General features: G+C 35.9%; 7 protein-coding genes across 7 annotated transcripts; 4 read left to right on the top strand and 3 right to left on the bottom strand.

Moving 5' to 3' along the window:
* Window positions 1-644: 644 nt before the first annotated feature.
* Window positions 645-2,623, bottom strand: PHYBLDRAFT_146339 (glycosyltransferase family 49 protein; the record flags this gene model as incomplete). The annotated part of the gene is made up of 5 exons (XM_018431629.1): window positions 645-821; window positions 894-1,032; window positions 1,121-1,757; window positions 1,852-2,133; window positions 2,266-2,623. 5 exons carry the CDS (start codon window positions 2,621-2,623, stop codon window positions 645-647), a joined length of 1,593 nt encoding a protein of 530 aa, XP_018291065.1.
* A 4,202-nt stretch (window positions 2,624-6,825) lies between these two features.
* PHYBLDRAFT_146338 (hypothetical protein) lies at window positions 6,826-7,521 on the top strand (the record flags this gene model as incomplete). The annotated part of the gene is made up of 3 exons (XM_018431628.1): window positions 6,826-6,977; window positions 7,025-7,143; window positions 7,202-7,521. 3 exons carry the CDS (start codon window positions 6,826-6,828, stop codon window positions 7,519-7,521), a joined length of 591 nt encoding a protein of 196 aa, XP_018291064.1.
* Window positions 7,522-7,619: 98 nt separating this feature from the next.
* PHYBLDRAFT_159064 (hypothetical protein) lies at window positions 7,620-8,971 on the top strand. Its single transcript, XM_018433908.1, has 8 exons — window positions 7,620-7,710; window positions 7,783-7,840; window positions 8,004-8,113; window positions 8,168-8,216; window positions 8,286-8,440; window positions 8,502-8,690; window positions 8,754-8,766; window positions 8,817-8,971. Exons 1-8 carry the CDS (start codon window positions 7,661-7,663, stop codon window positions 8,934-8,936), a joined length of 744 nt encoding a protein of 247 aa, XP_018291063.1. The 5' UTR covers window positions 7,620-7,660; the 3' UTR covers window positions 8,937-8,971.
* Window positions 8,972-9,494: 523 nt separating this feature from the next.
* PHYBLDRAFT_6945 (hypothetical protein) lies at window positions 9,495-10,064 on the top strand (the record flags this gene model as incomplete). The annotated part of the gene is made up of 1 exon (XM_018442094.1): window positions 9,495-10,064. A coding segment is annotated over one exon (570 nt), but the record flags the coding sequence as incomplete, so codon positions are not given.
* Window positions 10,065-11,551: 1,487 nt separating this feature from the next.
* Window positions 11,552-13,353, bottom strand: PHYBLDRAFT_113218 (hypothetical protein; the record flags this gene model as incomplete). Its single annotated transcript, XM_018428335.1, has 3 exons — window positions 11,552-12,168; window positions 12,238-12,613; window positions 12,685-13,353. 3 exons carry the CDS (start codon window positions 13,351-13,353, stop codon window positions 11,552-11,554), a joined length of 1,662 nt encoding a protein of 553 aa, XP_018291061.1.
* Window positions 13,354-20,917: 7,564 nt separating this feature from the next.
* On the top strand, window positions 20,918-21,624 carry PHYBLDRAFT_101252 (hypothetical protein; the record flags this gene model as incomplete). The annotated part of the gene is made up of 2 exons (XM_018427630.1): window positions 20,918-21,124; window positions 21,190-21,624. Coding segments are annotated over 2 exons (642 nt in total), but the record flags the coding sequence as incomplete, so codon positions are not given.
* Window positions 21,625-22,093: 469 nt separating this feature from the next.
* PHYBLDRAFT_134122 (hypothetical protein) lies at window positions 22,094-22,950 on the bottom strand. Its single transcript, XM_018429621.1, has 5 exons — window positions 22,894-22,950; window positions 22,765-22,845; window positions 22,566-22,702; window positions 22,390-22,475; window positions 22,094-22,314 (listed from the first exon to the last, which is right to left on the bottom strand). Exons 1-5 carry the CDS (start codon window positions 22,937-22,939, stop codon window positions 22,239-22,241), a joined length of 426 nt encoding a protein of 141 aa, XP_018291059.1. The 5' UTR covers window positions 22,940-22,950; the 3' UTR covers window positions 22,094-22,238.
* Window positions 22,951-23,535: the final 585 nt, after the last annotated feature.

The raw sequence follows: 23,535 nt of genomic DNA, 5'->3' as shown, positions 1-23,535 counted from the left end.
CTACTATTTTATTTTCCAACCAACTGAAAAACGCGGGGTTCTGAAACGCACGGCAAAGACCCTCTCAGTAACATCTACATGCACACACAAAGATGAAGCTGGTAACTCTGGGTTATTGTTTGTCCCACATGAGTATTATCTTTTTAAAAAAAAATCTCAACAAGCGTGTCACCACCACCCAACCCAGCCTAAAGAAAGAAAAAAGTGGGGACCGGTAGCATAGTCCCCGACCCCTTTTGCTTTACTTTCTTTAATGTTTGTCTTATCTAAAACAAACTATAGGTATGTATTTGCTATACTTCTTGGACCTTACGTTATACACAATTGATATTCCAGCTTATAAAGTACATTGATCATTCTACGTGTTTGAATGAAGAGTTTTATATAAATTAATTGATTAATGAATAAATAGATAGAAAAAGTAAAAGATGTCTATAGAAGAATGAATATTAATTAGGTTGTAAAAAAAACCTGTTTGAACTCTCTTTCTTTCTTTCTTTTTTTGATAATAAAAATATAATAAATAATTAAGTACAGAGTAAGAATGACAAAAGAATCCAAAAATGCTGCCATTCATCCTACATACACACACACATTGTGTAGCTTGGATAATCGATATATCCAAGGTCTAAAAACTAAACCAACTAAGGCTTCTTGCTGATCATTTCTTGCTTTCTAAGACTACCGATAACTTTGGTGCACTCTTGCTTTATGTGACTCGAGCGCTCGGATCCAAATTCTTGGCTCTGGTCAAACTTTCTTGCGTAAAAGACACACTGCTCAATGCGATAATTTTTGTACAGTTGCAATTGAATCTTGCGCTAATAATTTTTTTTTAAAAAAAAAAGATAAATCAATAAATCAATTTACTCTGTAGATATCTATCCACTCACTGCTTCTCCTGAAAGAGTATTCTCGGGCTCTTGGCCTGTCCTTAAGATGTAGTCGTTTGGAAGTACCCACAGATCTGCTCCTGCAAGATAGGCTGAATAGATACAAGCCGGAAGAGCATCTTCAAACCGTTCCTCACACCTAACAGACATTTCATTAAATCACAGCACATTATATCTAATTATACACTAAATAAAATAAAATAAAATCTTGGACTTATTATACATACCATGGGTGTCCTTTGCGAGTGGATATGTAGACAGGGCCGTAGTGATAGCTATAGTCAGTCACAAGATAGGGCGTGTCTGCTGCTTGCCATTCCTCGTACGACGTGGGTCCTTCATTGAGCCCCCAATGATAGTCGAGCAACCCGATTCGACCTTCCTCTACCTGGTCCAACAGAGTTTCTTTGTCAAACGGCCAATCGAATCCCTGAGGAGCATGAGCCTGGATGGCAGCAGCAGCAGCAGCAGCAGCAGAATTGGCAGCACTGAGGCCATTAATGTCATCGATATTGGCAACGGCAGGATGGGCAAATGTGGGCACGACCAAGAGATCGCCATCCCGAAGCAAAGAAGCGTAGGTTTGGACCGACTTTGCGAGATCAGATATCCACTGGGTTTTAATGGGCACATGTACAACAAACTCGGATCGACTGAATAGGCGGGCAATGTTACGCGCTTCCTGGAATCCACCAAGACTAGGTTGGTTTTCCTGCGTAGGACGAAGAACGAGGTGGATGTCGACATGCTTTTTGAGAACAGCCTCGGCTTCATACTCGTCTTTGATTCGTAGCAGCCGGCCTACAATTGCACTTGGACTCAGGCCAACTTCCGTGGGAACCTGGAGTGTGACTGAGATAGGACCTACGAACATACAAGTATAATTATAAGTGTGAGTGTTAAAAAAAATATTCATTCTTATATATATATATATATATATATACATTTGTTTGCTTACCTTGCCAGAGATTCGCGATATGTACAAGATCAGACCACTGGTCAAGTGTCATGACAGTAGCAAGCGTGAGAGCGTCTTGGGCAGGTGTGGCATCGGACAAGAACCAATATGGACGGATGTGTTCGGATTTGACTAGTGATTTGCTGAGCATTTTGGAGAGACGGAGACGAGGGGAGAGTGTGTTGAGTAGAGATGGGTTGTCTGGTGGGATTAGATCCGGGGATATTATTGCTGAATCCGGTGATGATGATTGTGGTTGTGCTGTGAGTGGATTGACTGAATCTATAGAATTTGATGTTATACACAAATATTTGTCGGTTGGTTTAGTAATCCGTAAAATCTTGGCAATTTTAATATTTATTTATTTATTTGACTTGCCTGTGGTTGGTCCATTTGACCAGAGAAATAGATGACCGGTGGCAATGCAGATACTAAAGAGAACATATGCCCAGCCAAGATATCTTACTGCTCTTGTCCTGACCAATTTTCGTATCCAATTTCTAGTTGGCGTTGGCGTTGTTGTTGTTGCTGTTGATGATGATGATGATGATGTTGATAATAGTGATAGCAATTTGTCTAAAGAAAAAAACTCTGGCCAATAAAAGTATCTGGAGTGTGCCTTTGGTAAACGAGCACCAGTAGGTGGACATGCGGAAGACAAGGATATTTTGCGTTGATGGACAGACTGCTTGGATTCTTTTGAGCGAAATATTCCAGGCCCTATTTCGAGGGCTGTTGTTGCCCGGCCATCTTTTAGTGATGGCGTTGACATTATGATGTTTTGGTGTATAATTGGTTTGTCGAGTTTGTATATAGAAGAAAGAAGATATTAATCATTTAATTATTTTATTATTTTATTATTTTAATTTGATTTTGATTGCTGAGATTAGATTCGTTTCAATTGAATTTGATTTTTTTTTTGATTTTTTTTTTATGAGACATACCAAGAAAAAGGTCTTCTTTTCTTGCTTTCACTTTTTATTTTATTTTATTCTATAGACAAACAAAATCCAATGCTTCTAAAACGTATAATTTTCCAATCGTTCTTTGTTGCTGTTATTATTGAGCAGGCTATATAAAGAGGTGTTGGGAGAGACTGTAATTATTGTAGTACAAAGAAAATACACAAAATCCATAGCACAAGAAATTAAAGCCAAAAAAATAAAAATAAAATAACAGTAAGAAGCACATACACTCTTGCACACAAGCACATCATGTCCAATTATCTAATTATAATAAAAAAAAGTCAGGCCAAAAAAGGAAAAATAAAATAAAAAGGAAATTAAGCTTACTGGTAAAGATCATACGCATTAAGAATGGCAGTCACTCTACTGCCAACTACTATTGACTGTTTGTATAAAGAAGAAGAAGATTAGGCTCTAGATTGATAGAGATCCTTATTCAACACACTTTTGTTTTACTACAATCAAGGACCCTCTTATGGTATTGTATTCATTTCTACCCTTGGATTATAAAAACCAACAGCAATCAAATGAATCTTTGACTAATTGATGTTTTATTTCTATAGAGATTTCTTGAGATATCATAGATAGATACAAATATGGCTTAGCGTATGTAGATACACATGGGTACACCTTGATTGTTCACTATGAATAATATATAGTGTGTGAAAGCTTCTGTTGTTTCTAGCTTTTGATGTTCTATACAGAATGGTGCATACATACAATATGTAACGAAAAAAGGGGGAGAGCAAAAGTCTGTTTTTCTTTGGGTTTATTATATTTTATAGATATGATGTATTTTTATTAGAGTATTGATAAAGTTAAAACGCATTAGAGGATTTGAATAGAATATGAGGAAAAGAGCTTTCTTTATTTATTTATTTATTCATTGTGCCACCAAAGTAACCATTAGAGGCAAAGTTGCATGTGCTATATTTCTTATTAATTTAAAAATAAAATAAAATAAAATTATGAGTGAAGGGTGTAGTGTATAGAGTTGTGTGCATATCCACATGTGTACAAGTATGTGGTGAATTATAATGCAATCTAAATAGATAGATAGCCAAGAAGGAGAAGTATAAGAGGGGTAAGTAACCAAGGCAACATAGGAAAAGAAGCGTGTTTCTCAAAAAGAATAATATGGACATTCTTGGTCATAGAAGATTATAGATACTTATTTCTTGATATGCACATTTTTTTTTTTACCTATTTACAAAAAGTTGTTTATTTTTCCATCTCCTGTGTTTGGTGTTGTTGGCTTTTTTTTTTAAGGAACAAGTAATTTTCTTTTATTTGATTTGTTGCTGTTGTTGCAATTGTTCCTTTGACAATAAATAACCAATGCTCCAAGGTATATACATACAAGAAGGAGGAGAGAGAGAGAGGGGGGGAATATGTATGTTTGTATATAAAAGAAGGAGAAAAGGGGGAAGGAAAGGAATGGAATGAGATGGAAAATAAAGAAATAGTGAATAACGTTTCTTTACTATTGAGTAGGTTATTGGTTATCTTGGCACAGACTCTGGAGTAGAAAATAAATAGATCAAATAAAGATTATAAAGTTGTAGACAAGAAATATCAAACACAAATATATATATATATAAAAGTATAGGGAAAATAAGGGAGAAAAGGAAAGGGGTAGACAGACAGACAGACGAATTGTTCAATTCAACCAGATTATTTTGTCTCTATTTTTTTTTATCGATAAAAAATAATATATTATACATACACAACATTTGTAAATTTATAAATTTATAAAAATGTGCAAAAATGTAAAAGATCTGATTTTGACTATTTTGTTTTTTTTTTTAAAAAAAAAATACAAAATACAAAATAATCAATCAATTAATTAATTATATGTATATTTGATAATCCCCCCCTCCCCCTCTTTTTTTTTCCTTCCCTACTTTCCCTTTGTCTCTCACTTACAATTATATATATATATATATATATATTATTTATTTATTTATCTTACTATATACTTTAATAGAAAATATCGAGTAAATTGAGGGTTAATCTAAATAGGGAAAAGAAGGATATTTTATTTATTTTTTGGGTGATTATGATAATGATCATGATCATATTTGTAATTAGGATCAATAGTGCTATATTTCTTTTTCCCGTTATTATTTTGTAATGCTAATTTTTATTTATTTATTATTATCATTCTCTCTATTATTTCACACACTAAAAAGAAATTAGACGCTAGACACGCAAATGGAAATCAAGAAACGAATGAATAGAAAAACTGGTGATTTATTTATCATTTCATACAAAATATACCATACACCATAGAATAAGAAAGATAGTGTGTGTATATACATTTAAATGATTCACAAGATATAAATAAATAACATGCTATTCGTTTATAAAGTAGCCAAAGTTTAACAAGGTTTTAAAATGAGGGTAATAAAACTTGGCTTAAAATTGACTTGCCAGAATCAGCATTTAAGAATATCATCCCCCCCTCTTCTTCTCGTTTATCTTTTTACTCCCCCAATATATATCTATAAAAATAAAATCAATTAAATTAAATATTCAGTCATTGAGTCATTGAGTCATTTAGTCATTTAGTCCATTCGATCGCTCGATTTCTCGATTTCTCGATTTCTCGATTGCTCGATTGCCTCATCACTCAAACAAACAATCAAATCAAATCAAGTCAAGTCAAATAATTAATTAATTAATTAATTAATAGAATAAAAACAAAAACAAAAAAAAAACACTTGAAGGAGAGGCCATAACTACAGACTACAAAATATATAAGCTCAAAGAATAAAATGCATGAATGCATAAATAAATAAAGTATAAATGCAGCAACAGGAATATCTTTCTCTCTCTCTTTCTTTCTTTCTTATGCATTTATGCGTGTTTCATGTACTTGATTATTTGTAGCTAGAGCTAATTATCCATTAATTGATAGTTTTTATTTTATAACTCTTTAGTGATTTACCTACTGGTAACCATCGTTTTCAAAGCACACCAGTTAAGAAAAAGATAGAATAAAATGATTGGCCTTTTTCTTTATTATTATTTTGTATGTGTGTGTTATATGCGTAAATTCAAAACATAAAAAATTATACCTTTCTTTCTTTCTTGCCCCTCTAATTTTTTTTTCTCTTTATCTATCTTTGGTTACTCCTTGTAAAAGCTAATATGACAGCAATAGACTATTTCAATTATTATAAAAATAATAATTTGTATGTATATATAACCATCATGTGGAAATAAAATAGGCTAAAGTTTATTTTAGTGTGCCAAGAGTCCAAGATAAAGGAAAGCAAAAGTACAAAATGTGAGAACATAGCTATAGCTATATATTAGCGGTAGACAGATAAGAAAAAGAAGAAAAAAGGTGCAATTAAGAAGACCCCATTTCTCTCTCTCTCTCTCTATTTTATTTTATTTTTTTATTTTTTTATTTATTCTTAAACTAATAGTGTAAATTAAAGTCTAAAAAAAAAATCTTTAATTTTTTTTGACCACCCCCTTTTTTGTTGTTTTTTTTTTTGGTTTAAACTTGCAAGGTTCGCCCACAAAATACATTAATAAATATATATAATATATAATATGTATATTTTATTTCTGTTCTTTAAAAAAAAATAACAAATTAGTTTGACCTTATTTATCCTTCCAGCCAATCAAAATAACCAAATAATCAACCTCCCCCTCACCAAGAAAAATAAAGTAAAAATAAAGAAAAATTGCCACTGATTTATACTGAATTGAATTGAATATATTTTTGTGGAAAGAAAAAGAAAAAAAAAAGGGCTTGGAATCTAATCTAATTGATGTATAGGATTGTCCAAGTGTTACTAATTATTTACAAAAGCATCTTTTACGATAAAAGACAATATGATTGGCTTGTTAATTAGATTATTATTATTACAGGCTATTTTGTAGTACAGACAACCAAACAAGAGAGAGAGAGAAAAATATTGTTAATTATTCTCTCTCTCTCTTTGCTTTTCTTTCTTAATTAATTAATATAATATAAATAAATATAATAGAAATGTTTGCCAAAAGTAGCAGGTTTTTGAATTTAAAAAAATTTGCATGTCAAATACGTTCAAAGGTTAGCTTGACTGCCATGGATGCGTCCAACAGTTCACCTATCAAAAGACCCACTCCAATATTGATACTTGAAACCAATGCACCCAAAGGGTAAGGTAAATAATAATTAAGAAAATAAAATTAATAAAAAAAAAAAGTTGGTCTGCAGAGTGGCAGAATCGATTGAGTCAACTCGGTTACATGTCTACAGTCGCACACTTATCAATAACAGACAAGCACCTTGGGCCAGACGAACGATTGAATATGTATTACAAAGGTTAAATCAAGAGACATGGAATCACTCAATAGATTAAATAACCTTGTCTGTATTATAGAATTATCGGATTGTACAAAATCCCTCTCATTCTTTCCCCCTCTCTTTATCGGACATGATTATGAATCCTGGAGAGTTTGTCAGAAATATGTGTCCAATAAGCCCGTGTCTGGTTTGGTGCTTTTAGAGCCAAAACACTCTACAAAGACAGACCTGCCGTCTAGTGAATTCGAACCACGTTTTCCAATCGCCCTTGTCTCCAGTCTACCAAACTCAACCCCTCCAGCCTTCTTGGAGGGTTGGATAGACCATGAGACTGTCAATGAGGACAATGAGATGTTTAAAAGGATGATTACCTGGATGGATGATGTTGGAATGTAAACAATATTTTATTTATTTACACAAAATATATATAATTATTTTTTTTATATATAAAATTAATAATAAAATAAATTATTTTCTCTCTCTCTCTCTTTTCTTTCTCTTTAAAATTTTTTTGGTTTGAGAGATTTCGACTGAAATGAGTCATCAGGATGGTTACTGGGGACCAACTACAAGTTCGGTTGACTGGTAAATAAAATAAATATAAATAAATATAAATAGTTGCTTACTTTTACAATGTACAAATATGGTGTTTTATAGGTGCGAAGAAAATTACGTACATTCTTACTATATTGCCGAGTTTTGGAATACAATATCTGCAAGTTGAAATGAAATAGAATTTAAAATTTAGAATTTAGGATTTAGGATTTAGAATTTAGGATTTAGAATACATGTAGTTATTTATTTATATTGGATGCTGGTGTTGATTGGGATAGTGTTGTAATATAGTCATCTAATTAATTATATAATATATAATTTAGAGTCTGGCAATGGTTACAATGGGATTATTAGGATTTTCACTGCATCATAACTCTTTGGGGTTGAAAATCTCGACTAGCTATTTATTTATTGTTGTGGTTGGAATTGGCAGGTAAGAATAAATAGATAAATAAATTTTAAATAAATTTTAATAATTATTACATAGTGTATTATTTCATGGAACACTTCAGTTTGAATATCAAATGTGGGACGAGGCAAGTGGTGCTCTTGAATGACATAATGTCCAAAGTTCATATAAAGATAACCAAAGATTCTCAAGAAAGGTTCCAATGGTCTGGACAGCAAGTTATCTGTTGTGGGTTCTGTTGAGTGATCAAGGCTACCAATATGGACTTGCTATTGGAATCTATTGTGGACTAGCAACCTACCTAACCAGTCAGTTCAAGGGATCAATACAGTTTTATCTATTCCAAACATCGTAAGTAAAGAACAACAAAGATATTCAAATAAACTTTCTTTTTCTTTGGTTATACATATAGGTTCGGAGTTGTCATGTGGAGTTGCTTCTGGCTTGTCTGGAAACTGTACAAGGGAGTGCAGAATAAGCAAGTCAGCCGACTGTTCCGCCAGGGCACACAATGCCTTGTACTTGCAATCCTTGTATGGCTGTTTGATACAAACCTGTGTTTTGTGTTTGATTCCTTACCAAATCCGCAACTTCATGCTTGGTAAGTTACATATTAGATTAGATCAAATTTGTAAAAGTATTTCTAATATTATTTATCTGTTAGGTGGCATATTCTGGCAAGTCTAATTTGTAGCAACCCAGAAAATTAATCTAATGTATTTTGTAGATGTCTGCAAGTCTTTACCTATTCTTTGCTGGGTGCGGCCATGAATCAATGAGATTACATGGAAAAGAGCCAATGATTGAATATTGGGGGATCGTACCTTTTGTTAGCAACAAAAGTTAAAAATTATATAAATTCTTTATTTTTAAAACCAACCCAATACGTCGGGACAGAAGCACCTTGGATAGTTAGATCTTAAAATTAAATATTTATTTATCGATTGTTCGAAATGTTCTAGACTCCGCATGACGTAAATATCGATATTTTAGCACGATCAAGGATCGAACAAGACAATCGCATCAAAATACAGAATTCAAAAGAGACTTTTTTTATATTATATTATATTATATTATATATTCTTTAAAATACTAAAATAAGAATAACAGGAAATTTACAATAGAATCCAATAGAAAAAAATCATTAAAATAATCTATATGTTTCTATTACTCTATTTTTATTATTTTTTTGTATTTTAAACGTTAATCCCCTATTATTATTTTATGAAAATGCCATTTTTTTTTATTCAAAAAAGAAAAATTAAATAATTACAATAAAAAATAAAAAACTTATTTATTTCCTTTTTTCTTTTCTCTTTATCTCTTTTCCTTCATTATTTCTTTCTCTCTTTTTAATTTTTTTTTTATATAAATAAAAAAATAAATAAGAATAAACCGAATTGCCATGGATACTTTTATTGGTCACATCAAAACCCCTCAGGATGCTCTCATAATATTTGAGGCCTGCAGAAGAGGCCAACTCAACCGTGTCCAGCGAAGACTGTCATCCAAAGAACGAGTCCATATCACTTCTGGATCGGTGTTTGCCTGGGATGAGCGTGAGGCCGGTGTAAGAAGGTGGACCGATGGCCGGACCTGGTCTCCTAGCCGTGTACTCGGCAGCTTCCTGACTTATCGCGAATTAAACACAAAGCACAGACGCAGACACCTCTCAATATCATCTTCAATATCATCATCATCTTCTTCTTCTTCTTCATTATCATCTTCATCATCATCATTAAACAAAGCCAATCATGCCAGTCAATATCCACGATCATCGGCCGGGTGCTCTTACAAGCCAAATGGGCTGATCAAACAGAGCTTCTCAATCTGCACAGTCAACAACCAAAAGATCCATCTTATTTCGTACTATACAAAGGCCGATGTTGCTTCTGGAAGACTAATGCAGCCATCACACCATCCCCAACTGAGCAAGATCAGCATACCAAAAGGATACTATCCCGAACTCAATCCACTCGACACCAGCGGCGGCCACTCTGCAACCCTTCACTCCATGCGCACCGAACTGACCCGAAGAAAGCTCTCTCTGCCATCTAACCTATCCGAAACATCAGAACCAATCTCCATTCCACGATCAATGTCTCTCTCTCTCTGCACCATCCAGTCTCCGGACATCTCTCCGTCTCTTACATCATCTCCAAGCTCATCAGATGAAGACATGGCCGAACTTACGGACGAAATGTTCAATTACCCAAGTCTGACCACCCAAGACATCATCTGGGGAAATCTATCCTGCTCAGAAGACAAGCGACAACTCCAAGCATTAGAAGGCCAACTACGCATCTAAGAAAAAAAATCTATATAAAATATTATGTTCATTATTTCTCCCTTCTTTTATCTTTCTCTCTATACACTTGCACACATTTATTTATAAATACTATACTATACTATACAATACAACAATACAGTCAAACTCTCATGTACACTTTTCATTCCTTTTTTTTTATATATATATAAATATATTAATATTAATATTACTACTACTACTACTACTACTATTAACTACTTGTTTTATGTCTCTCTTTTGGTCTTCTTTCTGTTTCTTTCCCTTTCCATCTCTTTCTCTGTTAAAAATAGAACCATTTGCTACAATCAATTTTTTTTCTTTATTCTTCTTTTTATTTCTATCTATATAACATTGGAAAAAAATAAAATAAAATAAAATAAAATAAAATAAAATAAAACCCAAAAATCTAAAATAATCATAGTATATATTTATCTGTACTCATTTAGTGTATGTATATTTATGTAATGTGTGTAAGGGAAGGGGAGAAGTAAAGAAGTAAATTTCTTTTCTTTTTTTTTTTTTTTTAAAAAAAATAAAATAAAAAAAGGAGCAAACAAATAAAAAAAGAATAACATTTCAACTTTCTGGTTATTCCTTTTTTAGAATCCACACTATATGCACTAACAACTTTTTATTATCATTATCATTATCACTATTACACATCTATACATTGTGTTTATCTATTTATATATATACATATATAGAAAATGTATGTAGATTATTTCTATATATGAAAAGATCGATCTTTTTTTAAATAAATATTTATTACTTGTTTGCATCTACAAAACATACATACATTTACACGTGCATTTTATTTTATTTGTTATAATCAATATAAAAATAGCTAAATAATCAAGACAATGTATATACATTGATGGATTGATCGGTGGGTGGCGTTTGTTCACTGTTTATCTTCTTATCTATTTTTAAATCATAGCCCAAAATAACAACTCTTGATGATATTGATGACAAAATGAATATTTTATTTTATTTTTGTTTTGTTTTAATACAAAATACATGTGTACCATAAGAGACAGAAAGGATATTACAGAAATATGATAGATAGAAAAACAACATATATATATATGTGTGTGTGTGTATGTAGAGAGAGATGTTGGAGGTGTTAATGGGCTAAAAGACTATAATCTTTCTTCTTAGATCTTGGGGGCAGCAGCCAAGGTCTCGGGTGCAGCCTCGCTCTTGTAGGTCTCAAAGTTGGAGACAAACATCTTGGCAACGTTCTTGAGCGAGGTGGTGAACTGGGCCGGAGTTCCCTGCCAGGCCTTGCGAGGATGCAACATCTCGGCAGGCACACCAGCAACAGCAGTAGGAATATCGAGTCCAAACACCTCAAACTTCTCAAACTTGCCCTTTGCAAGAGCGCCGCTGTGGATCGAGTCCAGAATGGCACGGGTGTACTTGAGAGGGCAGCGCTTGGCAGTCGCGGCAGATCCTCCGATCCAACCAGTGTTGATCAACCAGGCATCGGCCTTGTGCTCAGACATCTTCTTGGCCAACATCGATGCATAGCGCTGAGGGTGCAACACAAGGAAAGGTGCACCGAAGCAGGCAGAGAAGGTAGCCTGGGGCTCCAGAATACCGTCCTCAGTACCGGGAACCTTGGTGGTATAGCCAGAGATGAAGTGGTACATGGCCTGCTCGGCAGTCAATCTGGACACAGGAGGCAAAACACCAAACGCATCGCAGGTCAACAAGATGATGTTCTTGGGGTGGCTACCAACACAAGGGATCTTGGCATTAGGGATATGGTCTACAAAAAAGTTACGATTAGAAAACACTTTCTTTTTTTTTTATTGGACTCCAATAAAATAATACTTACAGATGGGGTAGGCACAACGGGTGTTCTCGGTCAAGAAATCATCAGAATAGTCAACTACACGAGACTCCTCATCAAGAACAACGTTCTCAAGAATGGCTCCGAAACGGATAGCGTTGAAAATATCGGGCTCCTTCTCGCCAGACAAGTCAATGCACTTGGCGTAACAACCTCCCTCAATGTTGAACACACCATTGTCACTCCAGCAGTGCTCATCATCACCAATCAACATACGCTTGGGATCAGCACTGAGGGTGGTCTTGCCAGTACCAGACAGACCAAAGAAGAGCGAAACATCACCCTTGGGTCCCTCGTTAGCAGAAGAGTGCAGAGACAGAACACCAGCCTTGGGCATAAGGTAGTGCATCACAGTAAAGATCTATAAAATATTTGTTTTAGGATCAAAATCGAATAACCCCACATTTACTCAATTTTTTTTTTTTCACTTACACCCTTTTTCATTTCTCCAGCATATTCAGAACCAAGAATGACCATCTCAGCACGCTTAAAGTTGACCGAGACAGAGGTGGTCGAGGTCATGCCGGTGGTGTATCTGTTGGCAGGGAACTCACCAGCATTGAAGATGGTAAAGTCCGGAGTGCCAAAGTTCTCGAGCTCAGCCTCGGTGGGGCGGATCAGCATGTTGTGCATGAACAGCAAGTGGTAGGCGCGCGACGCAACCACACGGACCTTGATGCGGTACTTGGGATCCCAGCCAGCATAGCCATCAAACACATACAGACGCGGGCGGGTGTTGAGGTAGTCAATTGCACGCTCGCGGTTGATCAGAAACACCTCGTCGCTCATCTTGGTGTTCACAGGCCCCCACCAGATGTCCTTGGTCGACGTGGGCTCGTCGACGATACGCTTGTCCTTGGGCGAACGGCCGGTCTTCTTGCCAGAGTAGGCGCACAGAGCTCCGGCAGACGAGATCACGGTTCCTTGCTCGTAAGTCAGGGCCTCTTCGTAAAGGACCGCAACAGAGGGGTTGCGCTTGATCGTGACCTTGTCGTAGTCAATGCCGGCCATTTCGTAGAGTTCTTCTTCAACCTTGCTGCGAACAGAGTTGGAGCTGCCGGGACGGCCATAAGGGGAAGCGGGGCGGTTGAATGGTGCCATTGTTGAAGAAAGGTAGGATAGAAGTCAAGAGAAGCTAAGAAATTAACAACAACAACAACCAAAAAAAAACAGTTAAAGATGGTTCTTTTTATATATTTTGCAATTTATTTATTTATTTTTGCTTGTGGACATACAGGTACAGGTACAAATGTCAATTGATCGGAAGGGCGGAGACAAACGGACAAGTCTATCTATTAATGGTCTATTGGGTAGAGTAGAGTAGAGCAAAGTAGAGTGGAGTAGAGCAAGGTGTGGGTGTATGTGGGGTGTGAGAGCGTGTGCGTTCGTGTGCTTTCGTGTGGGTTCGTGTACGGGTTAAGGGAACCAGTATAATAGAAATAAAAATACAATAGAAATATAATAAATATGGTATTATTATTTGTATTGTCTGGAGTTCGACCCTCCTCCTCCTCACACACACACACACACACGGTCCTTCGTCATGGTTTGAAGAACCGACTCTTGCCGGGAAAAAAGGGTCTTTTAACACAAAAGAACAAAGAAAAGGAACAAATTGGTCGGGGCAGTACGGAGAGGATCTGGTTCCGGGATTTCCCATTCACACTGGACCCTATTTCGTTTTATATTCTTTTAAATACTAGCACGGGTGGCCTGGCTCCTTTATGGTACTGATTTCAAAATTAAAAGAAGGAAGAAGTTCAAGCCACTTTTACTACACTAAAGTCATCATATTATCACTATATACATACATACAGTGTATATTTGAAAAATGAAACAAGGTACTTTTTTTTTCTTTTTTCTTTCTTTCTTTCTCAAGCTCCGTTTAGAATTTGCTCTGTTTCTTTTCTTTTTGGTTTCCCCACATTTTCAAGTGGTATTATTGACCAATCAACAGCCTCTAAAATCGTGGGAAACGAATTAAGGTACTAGTAATAACAATCGGTAGAAAACAGCAAGAAATACAATCCTTTTTCTTTGTACTCTTAAAAGAAAAAGTGATTATAAAGGTAGAGACTATTGTGTTCCAAGAAAAATATGTATATAGTTTTGGATTTTTGGTTCATTTAAAGTTCATATTAAAATCAATTTACAATTAGTTAAGACAATGAGAAGAATACATTGCGATAAAAAGAAAGACAGAAAAAATAGCGAGGTACAGAATACAATCAGCTAATGGCTATCAGGAAGAGTGCAAAGAAAAGGGAGAGATAAGACATTCAGAGCTGTTACAACAATCTCACTTGTTATTTTATTCATTATTTTAACGCTCTAAACTCTGATGTGCTTTGCTGTGAATAAGTTTATTGGAATTGGAATTGCATAACTGCTATTACAACAAAACACATATCAACCGTAATCCTAACACAAATGGGCCAAATAAATCAAAGAAAGTGATGATTATAGTAATAACAATAGTATTAGTGAGTAGTGATATCATTCTGAAATGTTGTTGCTGTTGTTGATATCAATTTATAATAATACCATGGAATTGACGGTACTTGATGTTGGATACCTGCTTTATATCCATAGAGCATAAAAACCACTCTTAATGTCATTACTATATAGAAATCAACTTGGGGGCCATGTATATACATATTCTTTACAGATATTAAGCAATTATTCACCTTTAAAGATTACCATTGAACAAAGTGTGTATGTAAAGAATCCGGGTGATTTTACTTGTGATACTCAACAATTAAAAAATCACACCAGAAATGGGATGAGGTCAACACACAGGCCTACATCTATAACTCTTGTCACACCGACATGGCCTTCCTTTTTAAAAAAAAGAGCTTATAGTTATTATTATTTTTGGAAATGATACTAGCCAACCAAAGCCCCTAAAAGAGGTGCCTGGTCAGGGCGTCTTTTGGTTCATTGTCTCGAAAATCTTCCCGCAAAACCCACATGAAAGCAGGCCAATTTCACTAGACAAACCTCGGGTCGATTTATTATCCGCTTACACACACACATACACACACACACAATATGAACCATGAACCATGAACCATGCACCCTGGGCACCCATGCGGTGAATAGGTAAGTATTAAAAAAATATTCTGCTAAGATCCTTCCGTTTATATACACCCACAAATAGAAAGAAAAAGAACTCCTTTACTGTTTCGCTGTGTGGCTCAGTGATATACATATATAATTACTTTATTTTACATATTCAAATGGGCTTTGAGATGGTTATTAATCATATGCAATTATAGGTTACAGTCAAATAGATCAACATCAATACTTTTACTCTCATTAATTCCACACAAACGACAGTGTGCGATATATATATACTCTTAAGAAATCTTTATTCAAGCAGTTTGTCCACAGCATGCTTGTAGAATCATAAATGGATTTTCTAAAGAGGTTGAGAAGAGAGGACGGGTAACAAGCACTAATAATTCCTGTAAAAATAAAAAGCTTTATATTGCTCAACAACCTTTTTTATTATTGTTATTATTACTATTATCATCATTGCGTATTTCAAATAATCTGAATATCCCCAACCATATTAAAGCTCTCAAGTGTATAGCACTCTATTTTTTTTTTAAAAAAAAGGGTCCATGTACACACCTGACAGGAAAGTTGCTGGTACTTTGCTATCCAACCTTGCACTTCTTTTTCTTCTTATTCTTCCTGTGCAATTTCGGTAACAGCCACATACACATAGTATTATGAGAGAATATTCTCATTAAACAGATAGTTTGGCAAATGGAAGGCGTTGTTGATAGAATGTACCTAACGTAATTGACATGAAAAAAAGACTCAAAGGCATCCAGGAATTAAGCCCACAGTTATATTTTATTATTATTATTAGTATTATTATTAATTATCGCTGTTTTATTAGATGTAACGAGACGAGATTTACACTACAGACTTTTGTAAGAAAAAAAGATATATATATAATAATCTGCTTTGATAAATGACACTATTATCTTGCTAATACTCTGTGCTAAATTATTATAAAGCCTGCCATGGCACAGTGAGACCAATTTTTTGGGGCACACATCTTTTACGGTCGGGCATTTAAATAACAAAATCGCATGGTGTAAATCGATATTGACATTTTTACCTCTACCGATATCTCCATGAATATTGGTCTGTTGCTGGTCAAACATGCACTGAGCATTATCAATAGTTCTGCTCAACAACTTTACTTAATAGAAAAAAAACACAGATTCCAATTATTTTTTAGGTGTATAGTCTGAGGGAACTTTTTGGATCAGACATGCTTATGTGGTGTAAATATCGAAAAGTTGATTAGTAAATAGTTTTTTAAAGTGAAAAAATGAGATATTTTGATCAATATTGAAGCAATCAATGGAAAACATTCTCAAGATGGCGGACCTTAACGTTCTACATTATGTTACTTATAAGTGTAGAGAAACTTTGCTTAGTAAATTTGGATCTAGAATTGATTTTGTTTTTGGTATCTAATCATATATTCTGATCAAAACGATCCTTTTTATTAGACAATTTTTCATGACATCTATTGAATAGCCTACCCCGGCAATGTTGGTCCGTTTCATTTCTGTAGAATAATCATTCCCAATGTTATATAGTCTCACCCTTTGTTAAAAAATCTTGCATATATATCCTAGCAACCCTCCAAACAAACAGTTTAATTTCTCATTGTAGTAGCCAAATTTCGAGACTTTATCAATAAACCTGAGCCTATGAATGGCTCCATACAAAAAAAACATTTGGCACTATTTTATAAAAATAAAGAAGTTGTGTTTCTTCCATATCGCAATTTTTTTTCCTAGTTTTTAGACTAATCGTTACACCATCTTATAAATACGTATAAGTTCTTAAGAGTTCTATTTTGCATAGAAGGGTTAAGCTATAGAGTTTTGACGAAGAATTACACACTCACTGACTCACCAATTCTAAGTAATTAGCTGTACTAGTCAATCTTAAAATGTTCTGTATTGAGATTTGCCAATAGATACCCCCTATAACTCCTGCGAAGGTTTAGACTAAAGTTTGGTGAAGAACGACATTATAATGAAAGCTCTACAGTGGCATATCACAAAATAAAACAATACAATCTCAGCCCTGTTTCAATTCAAGATTTAACGTCATAGGGGTGCTTTGTATAATCTTTATTTTTATTTTGGTTGCTGCTGATGTTTGTACTGGTACTGGTACTGGTACTGGTTGGTGCTGTTGTTATTGTTATTGTTATTATTGCTACTGTTATAAAAATAAATAAATAAATAAATCCGCTATGCCCTACAAATGACGCAGGAAACACAAGTCAATCTTTGCGTATGAGTCGAGATATTTTACTGGTTTTTGAATTAAGAAAAAAAAAGAAAAAAAAAGGCTTTGCTCACTTTATCAGGTCAAATGAAAAGTTAAGTTTCTCCTTCTCCGCCAGTACCAATTTATTTTTCCTTTATATATAAAAGGAAATATCTAAGGGTTATCGAAGTCACACACGACTGCGGGTCAGTCGGTATCACAGATGTTCTGGTGTTTTCTGGAATCTGCAGGAATATCCTAGAGCCTGTAGAAAGAGTATAAAAGATGATAGAATCGAAAAGAAGTTCTTTACTCTAGAAAGATAAATTAATAAATATATAAAGATAATAGAAGCCCTATTCTACTTCTTTTTTTTAAAAATATTATTATTATCACTACTGTTGTTCATTGCCATCTCATCATGTTTTATGACGAATCATCTCTACAGCCACGTTTATTGATTACCCCAGGCCTCAATAATCTCCAGCGCACCTTGACTTTGGATGATTATCTCCAGCTCCAGGAATTGTTACACCATGAGCAGGCCAGACGCCCAGAGGTGCATGTCATCCGCACCCTGAGACCACTGGAGCTTCAGGCAATCCAAGAGCGACGCCGTATTGAGCAAGCCATCAACCACCTCAAGCTTCTTCAGGAGCATTATCGTCGCCAGCGGTTCCTCCAGATCGAACGCTATCTCCAGAACTACAAGCGCCAAGCGTTATTGCGTCAGAGACAAGAGGAGGAGGCTGTCTACCGCCAATATCTTGCAGCTGCGCTCGAACAACGTCAATGCAGATCCATCTTGGAAAATTTCAAGGCCGTACGCAGACAATATGAGCGGCCTGAGAATGTAGCCCGACCCAACCAGATGGCAGATAGACAGCAAGAGCCACACATTGCAGTCTACAACCGCCCATCTAGTCCAGTCCAAGAAATGTCTGCCAGACCTGTGCAGAAGATCATCACTGTCCCACTCCAAGAACGGCCCACCAGTCCCGCTTCCTCTTATGGTGAAGAAGACGAAGACGATGATGATGATTACAATGATGAAGAAGAGGGAGGAAACTCGGACTTTAAAGATTTCCATGCTGAGCAATTATCCAACCTTCTCAAGGTAGTATTTGGCCAAAAGGATATTAGCTCAATTCCAGAACCGGCAAAGATCTATCATGAAACCCCGCAGGACATGCAAAATGTCTGGAAAGATATGCACAGCCAACGCGATTTATCCAGAGAAGAGAGAGCAAAGCCTGCAGAAGATGAATATGAAGAAGACGACGATGAAGACGAAGGAGAAGAAGAATATGATGATTACGATGATGATGCCACGATTCAAGCTTCTCCATCCCAATTGCTCGACGAAAAGTCCCCATTGGCTTCCTTTTTGAACACCAAACAAGATCAGCCTCAATCAATGGAGACCGACTCTAAAGAAGCCGATATTAAAAAAGATAGACGCTCAGAAGGCTCGAAAACACCCCCAATTGAGCCTCACGTCTTGACACTCAAAGATCTCATAAATCATCTAGTCGCAGAGAGCGAGCCAATCTATCAGCAGGCCCGGCAATCCAATAACGAAGACAATGCCAACCACAAGGAAACTCCTCTTTACACCAAAGACTTGAAGTCCACTGCCCAGATGCCTCACGTTGGTGAAGAGACTTCAGCTAAAGCACCATCTCAGAAGCAAAACGAGTCACCCAAAGATCCAATGCATTCTTTTGAAAAGCCAGTGAAAAACCAAAATGATAATGGATCTTTTGAAAAGTCTACAGCTAGAACTACTGCCGATAATAACAATAACAATAAAAAGTCCGCTACAGAAACTGCAAGAAAAGAGCCTACCAAGGAGTCTGCCAAAGAGCCTGTCAAGGAACCTGTCAAGGAGTCTACTAAGGAGTCTGCCAAAGAATCTTTTACCGCCAGCGCAAAAGGAAAGGAGAGAGCAATTCCCGAAGAGACAGCACCTAAGAAGAAAAATCAAGGCTTTACCACTTTGATTGACGAGTTTACTCATCCTCCGATTAATCCTGGAATCCATCTTTCTCCTGAAACTGCCAATGCTCGTAAATTTTGGAAAGAAAAAGAGAACGCTCTAGAGTCAGAGTCGAATCCAGAGGCAGCTTACAAGAAACCAGTTCAAAATAAGCCCACAAACAGAGTTCCTTCTACTGGCGATCATACTCCAATGGATGAAGACCCCAAGAAGCAAGCCTCTTTGAAGAACCAAGAGAAACCACCAAAAGAAGATGACCTTGAAGATATACTCGAAGATATGCTTATGATGGAGCCTGAGGCCGAAGATGAGGATAAATCAGAAGCCGAAGCCAAAGCCAAAGCCAAAGATGTTGAAGATGAAGGCGAAGATGCAATTGAAGATGAAGATGAAGATGAAGATGAAGAGATGGATGAAGACGAGGATGAAGACGAGGATGAAGACGATGATGCCATTGGACAAGATGATACTATGGTTGAGCCCGTGGAAGAATCAGATAGTTTCCTAACATCAGACCCAACAGAGATTGAGTTTACCCACGCCGATGATCCTGAGACAAAGGCACGCAAGTTGCACCAACTTCGTGAGATACAGGCAAGGTTGGACAAGTTACAGCAAGAACAAGAAATCCCTGTGTTGGCTTCCAATCTTACTTTCCAAAAGGCTGAGCGCGGTGTCAATAAGGATGCAATTATCCTGACGGCAAACACACCAGACAATCGCGCTTTCTTGAGCTATGAAGACGCAATCATGCGAACCTTGTTAGAGTTGGACACAATTGAGTCAAACGGAGACGAAATGATCAAATGCGAGCGCCGTGGTATGGTCAAGCGTGCGGAAGCCTTGTTGGAGAAGATCGATCAACACAGGGCAGAAGAATGGAGAAAGTCCCGTAAGACCGAAAAAACCAAGCTATCAAAGTCTAAAAAGAAGAAGCAGCATCGCAAGCACAAGCATCATTAAAGGAAGAATCCCAAAAAAAGGACATAAATGGAAATATAATATAAAAATAGAGATATAATACAGAATTAGTAGTAAAAATTGCTGTTGTTGTTGTTGCTGTATAGCAGTAAAATATTTTCAAGGTGTGACATTGTAAACTTATATATAGATATAGATATATAGATATAGCTATATTTTTATTTTTATTTTTCAACACAAAACAAAATGTATATATAAAATTGTATATATAATAATAATAATACTAATACTGACAGCCATAATATTAGTATTAATAATACAATAAATAAAATATAATAAGAAAAAATTAAATTAAATAAATAGATTCAATCTATAAGATCCGCAATAGCTTTTTTGAAAAACCAGGTTCATTCGAATTATATTTTTGAAAATATGAGATATTCTCTTGAACGTCTTCCCCTTTCTATTTCACATTGGCTCGGTTATCGCTCACCAATTAAGGTATACAAGCCACCACCACTTTGGAGAGTCTGGATCTGGTCCTTTGTGGGCGCGTGGATAGGTATATGCGTGTTAGAGGTTGTTTTTTTATATGGCTCCTCTTTTGAAAAACGTCATGTACCTATGCTCATTGGCAGTTTTGTAAGTCAATCATTCATCATACATTACACATTACTTATCAACCTTTACTTAATATTCAATTCTAGGGTGCAAGTTCCGTGCTTCTCTATGGTGCGATCGAGGCTCCCCTGTCTCAACCAAGGAATGTCGTTGGTGGCCATTTGATCGGATCTCTTGTTGGAGTGATCTTGTGTACCTTACTTCAACGCCTACCCAATTTTGATTCTGTTGACCAACAAGAAGCAGTACGCTGGGTAGCAGGCGCTACTGCGGTTGCCCTTACAGTAGTGCTAATGCAAATAACCAAAACGATGCACCCTCCTGCCGGTGCGACAGCTGTCTTGGCAGTCGTACAAGACAACGTAGTGGACATTGGATGGCTGTACATTGGTGTTGTTATACTATCTGCCGTTCTTCAGCTTGTAATAGCATTACTAGTCAACAACATCGAACGCCGTTATCCTCTGTACTGGTGGTCTCCTCCTCTTCCGCAGCCTCCCAAAAATCAATTAAACAAGCAAGGAGGGGTTGGAGATATAGAATCCAACCCACGGATAGATAAACTCCCACTGGAACCAAACTCCGGAGATGATCTGACTGATCTTGGAAAAACTGGGCAGATGGCGACATACAACTCTAGCTCTGACGAACAATTCACCCCTCTGCCAAGAGGAACAGGGGAAACAAAAGGATCGTGCACCTCTATTACATCAACCCAAAGCGACCTGACTTCTATAGAAAATAATGGGTACAAAGCAGGTATAACTATGGTTCCTGGGAAGCCCATATTTATCCCCGGTGGTTTGCTTTCTAAAGAAGAAGAAGAGTTTTTGCTACAAATCCACCACAAAATGACCGAGCGTTGGCATTCGCTTCAATAATTCTTTCTATTAAATCAAAAGTAGCATTGCATTGAATATCCTCCCATCACCCACCTTTTCTCTCTCTCTCTTTATTTCTTATTTGTTTGTTTATTTGTCTGTACTTTATACTTTATATTTTATAATCTTTATTTAATATTTTAAACCTTTTTTTTTCATATAAATATTATAATATTTTTCTTCTTCTTCTCTTTATTTGGAATACTTATTTTGTATGTACGTATGTATGGATAGTATATATATATATACATCTTTTATTTCTTCTCTCCTTGCAAGGTGACAACAATCTTGCGAGACCCACCGTAAATACGATGCTCACACAAATATATTCTACAAAAATAATAATAAGAAACCCTTACTTATTACTATCGAATCAAAAAAAAATTAAATCCATTCAATTCTTACCCTTGCCATGTTCCTGTGTTAAGTTTTCCATTTGTAATTGGGATATTGAGAGACACACCAATCATTCCTGTCTTAAGATGACCAGGCTAAGGCAGCACAATACACACACACATAACATATTTAGTAACAATATCAGCAACAGAGGCCAATATATATATATATCCATGTCATAATACCATGTCATCGGGACCTTCATCAGTATGTATATAAGGCAGATTGTCAGGACAGACGCGATCCAGTGCCATGTCCATATCAGTGCGTACATCGGGATCACAGTTCTCATTAAGCATTAACGAGGCAGAGGTATGTTGTACTATCAATTATACTATCAGTCAGGCCTGGATTTACAAAACGTCTAAATTGACTTTGACTTACAGAAAATATTAGCCATGCCAACCTTATACTGCTTAATTTCGGGAACCTGACTGACAATCTCCTGATGCACCAAGTGACATCCTAATCAATTTTGTAAATTTACGCATTCCACTTGAATAATTATCTCACCCTTGGGATATGCTGCCAGTTTAATCTGTTTCTGGTACCAAGACATGCGGAATGAATACAAGAAATAGTAGTAAAAAGAACAAGTAAAGCTACCTAGTCTACAGACGTCATTTTTTTTTTTTTTTGGTTATCTGGACAATTGGAACTGCAAGTTAAAATGAAACCTTAGGGACAGGCTAAAGGAACCGTTTTGGACAGCCTTTATACGTCACGTAATCTATCAAGTCGCCCGCCAAAAAGAAAAGTGTAAAGCATAGAAGCATAAACTTACGTGACGTAACATTACTTCCCCAAACTCTTTCCAGCTTGTCCCTAAGGTTGGTTTCCAATGTGCATTGTGTGTGACGCAATGATTGACTTCTCTCTATCTTTTTGATATCTTGACACTAGAAATCTGTGCCCAATTATTAGCTAGATCACATTGTAGGAACTATGACTGTAGAAAATGTCAGAATTTATAACTCTGAACTCGTATATATAACGAAGCACATTTTTAAAGCGCACAATTTGAAAATATAAGGCGCATTTTTGGGATTTTTTTTTCAAAAGTATCTTATATTTAAACAAAAAGTAGAGTGAATGTTATATAGAAAGCAAAGCCGAGATATCTAACATGTTACTTAATAACCTAATAGTACTTTT

Source organism: Phycomyces blakesleeanus, assembly GCF_001638985.1.
Source record: "Phycomyces blakesleeanus NRRL 1555(-) unplaced genomic scaffold PHYBLscaffold_12, whole genome shotgun sequence".
In the NCBI taxonomy this organism is placed as follows: Eukaryota; Fungi; Mucoromycota; class Mucoromycetes; order Mucorales; family Phycomycetaceae; genus Phycomyces; species Phycomyces blakesleeanus.
The sequence above is the reverse complement of the archived record's forward strand: the minus strand, read 5'-3'. Positions and strand labels throughout refer to the sequence as shown.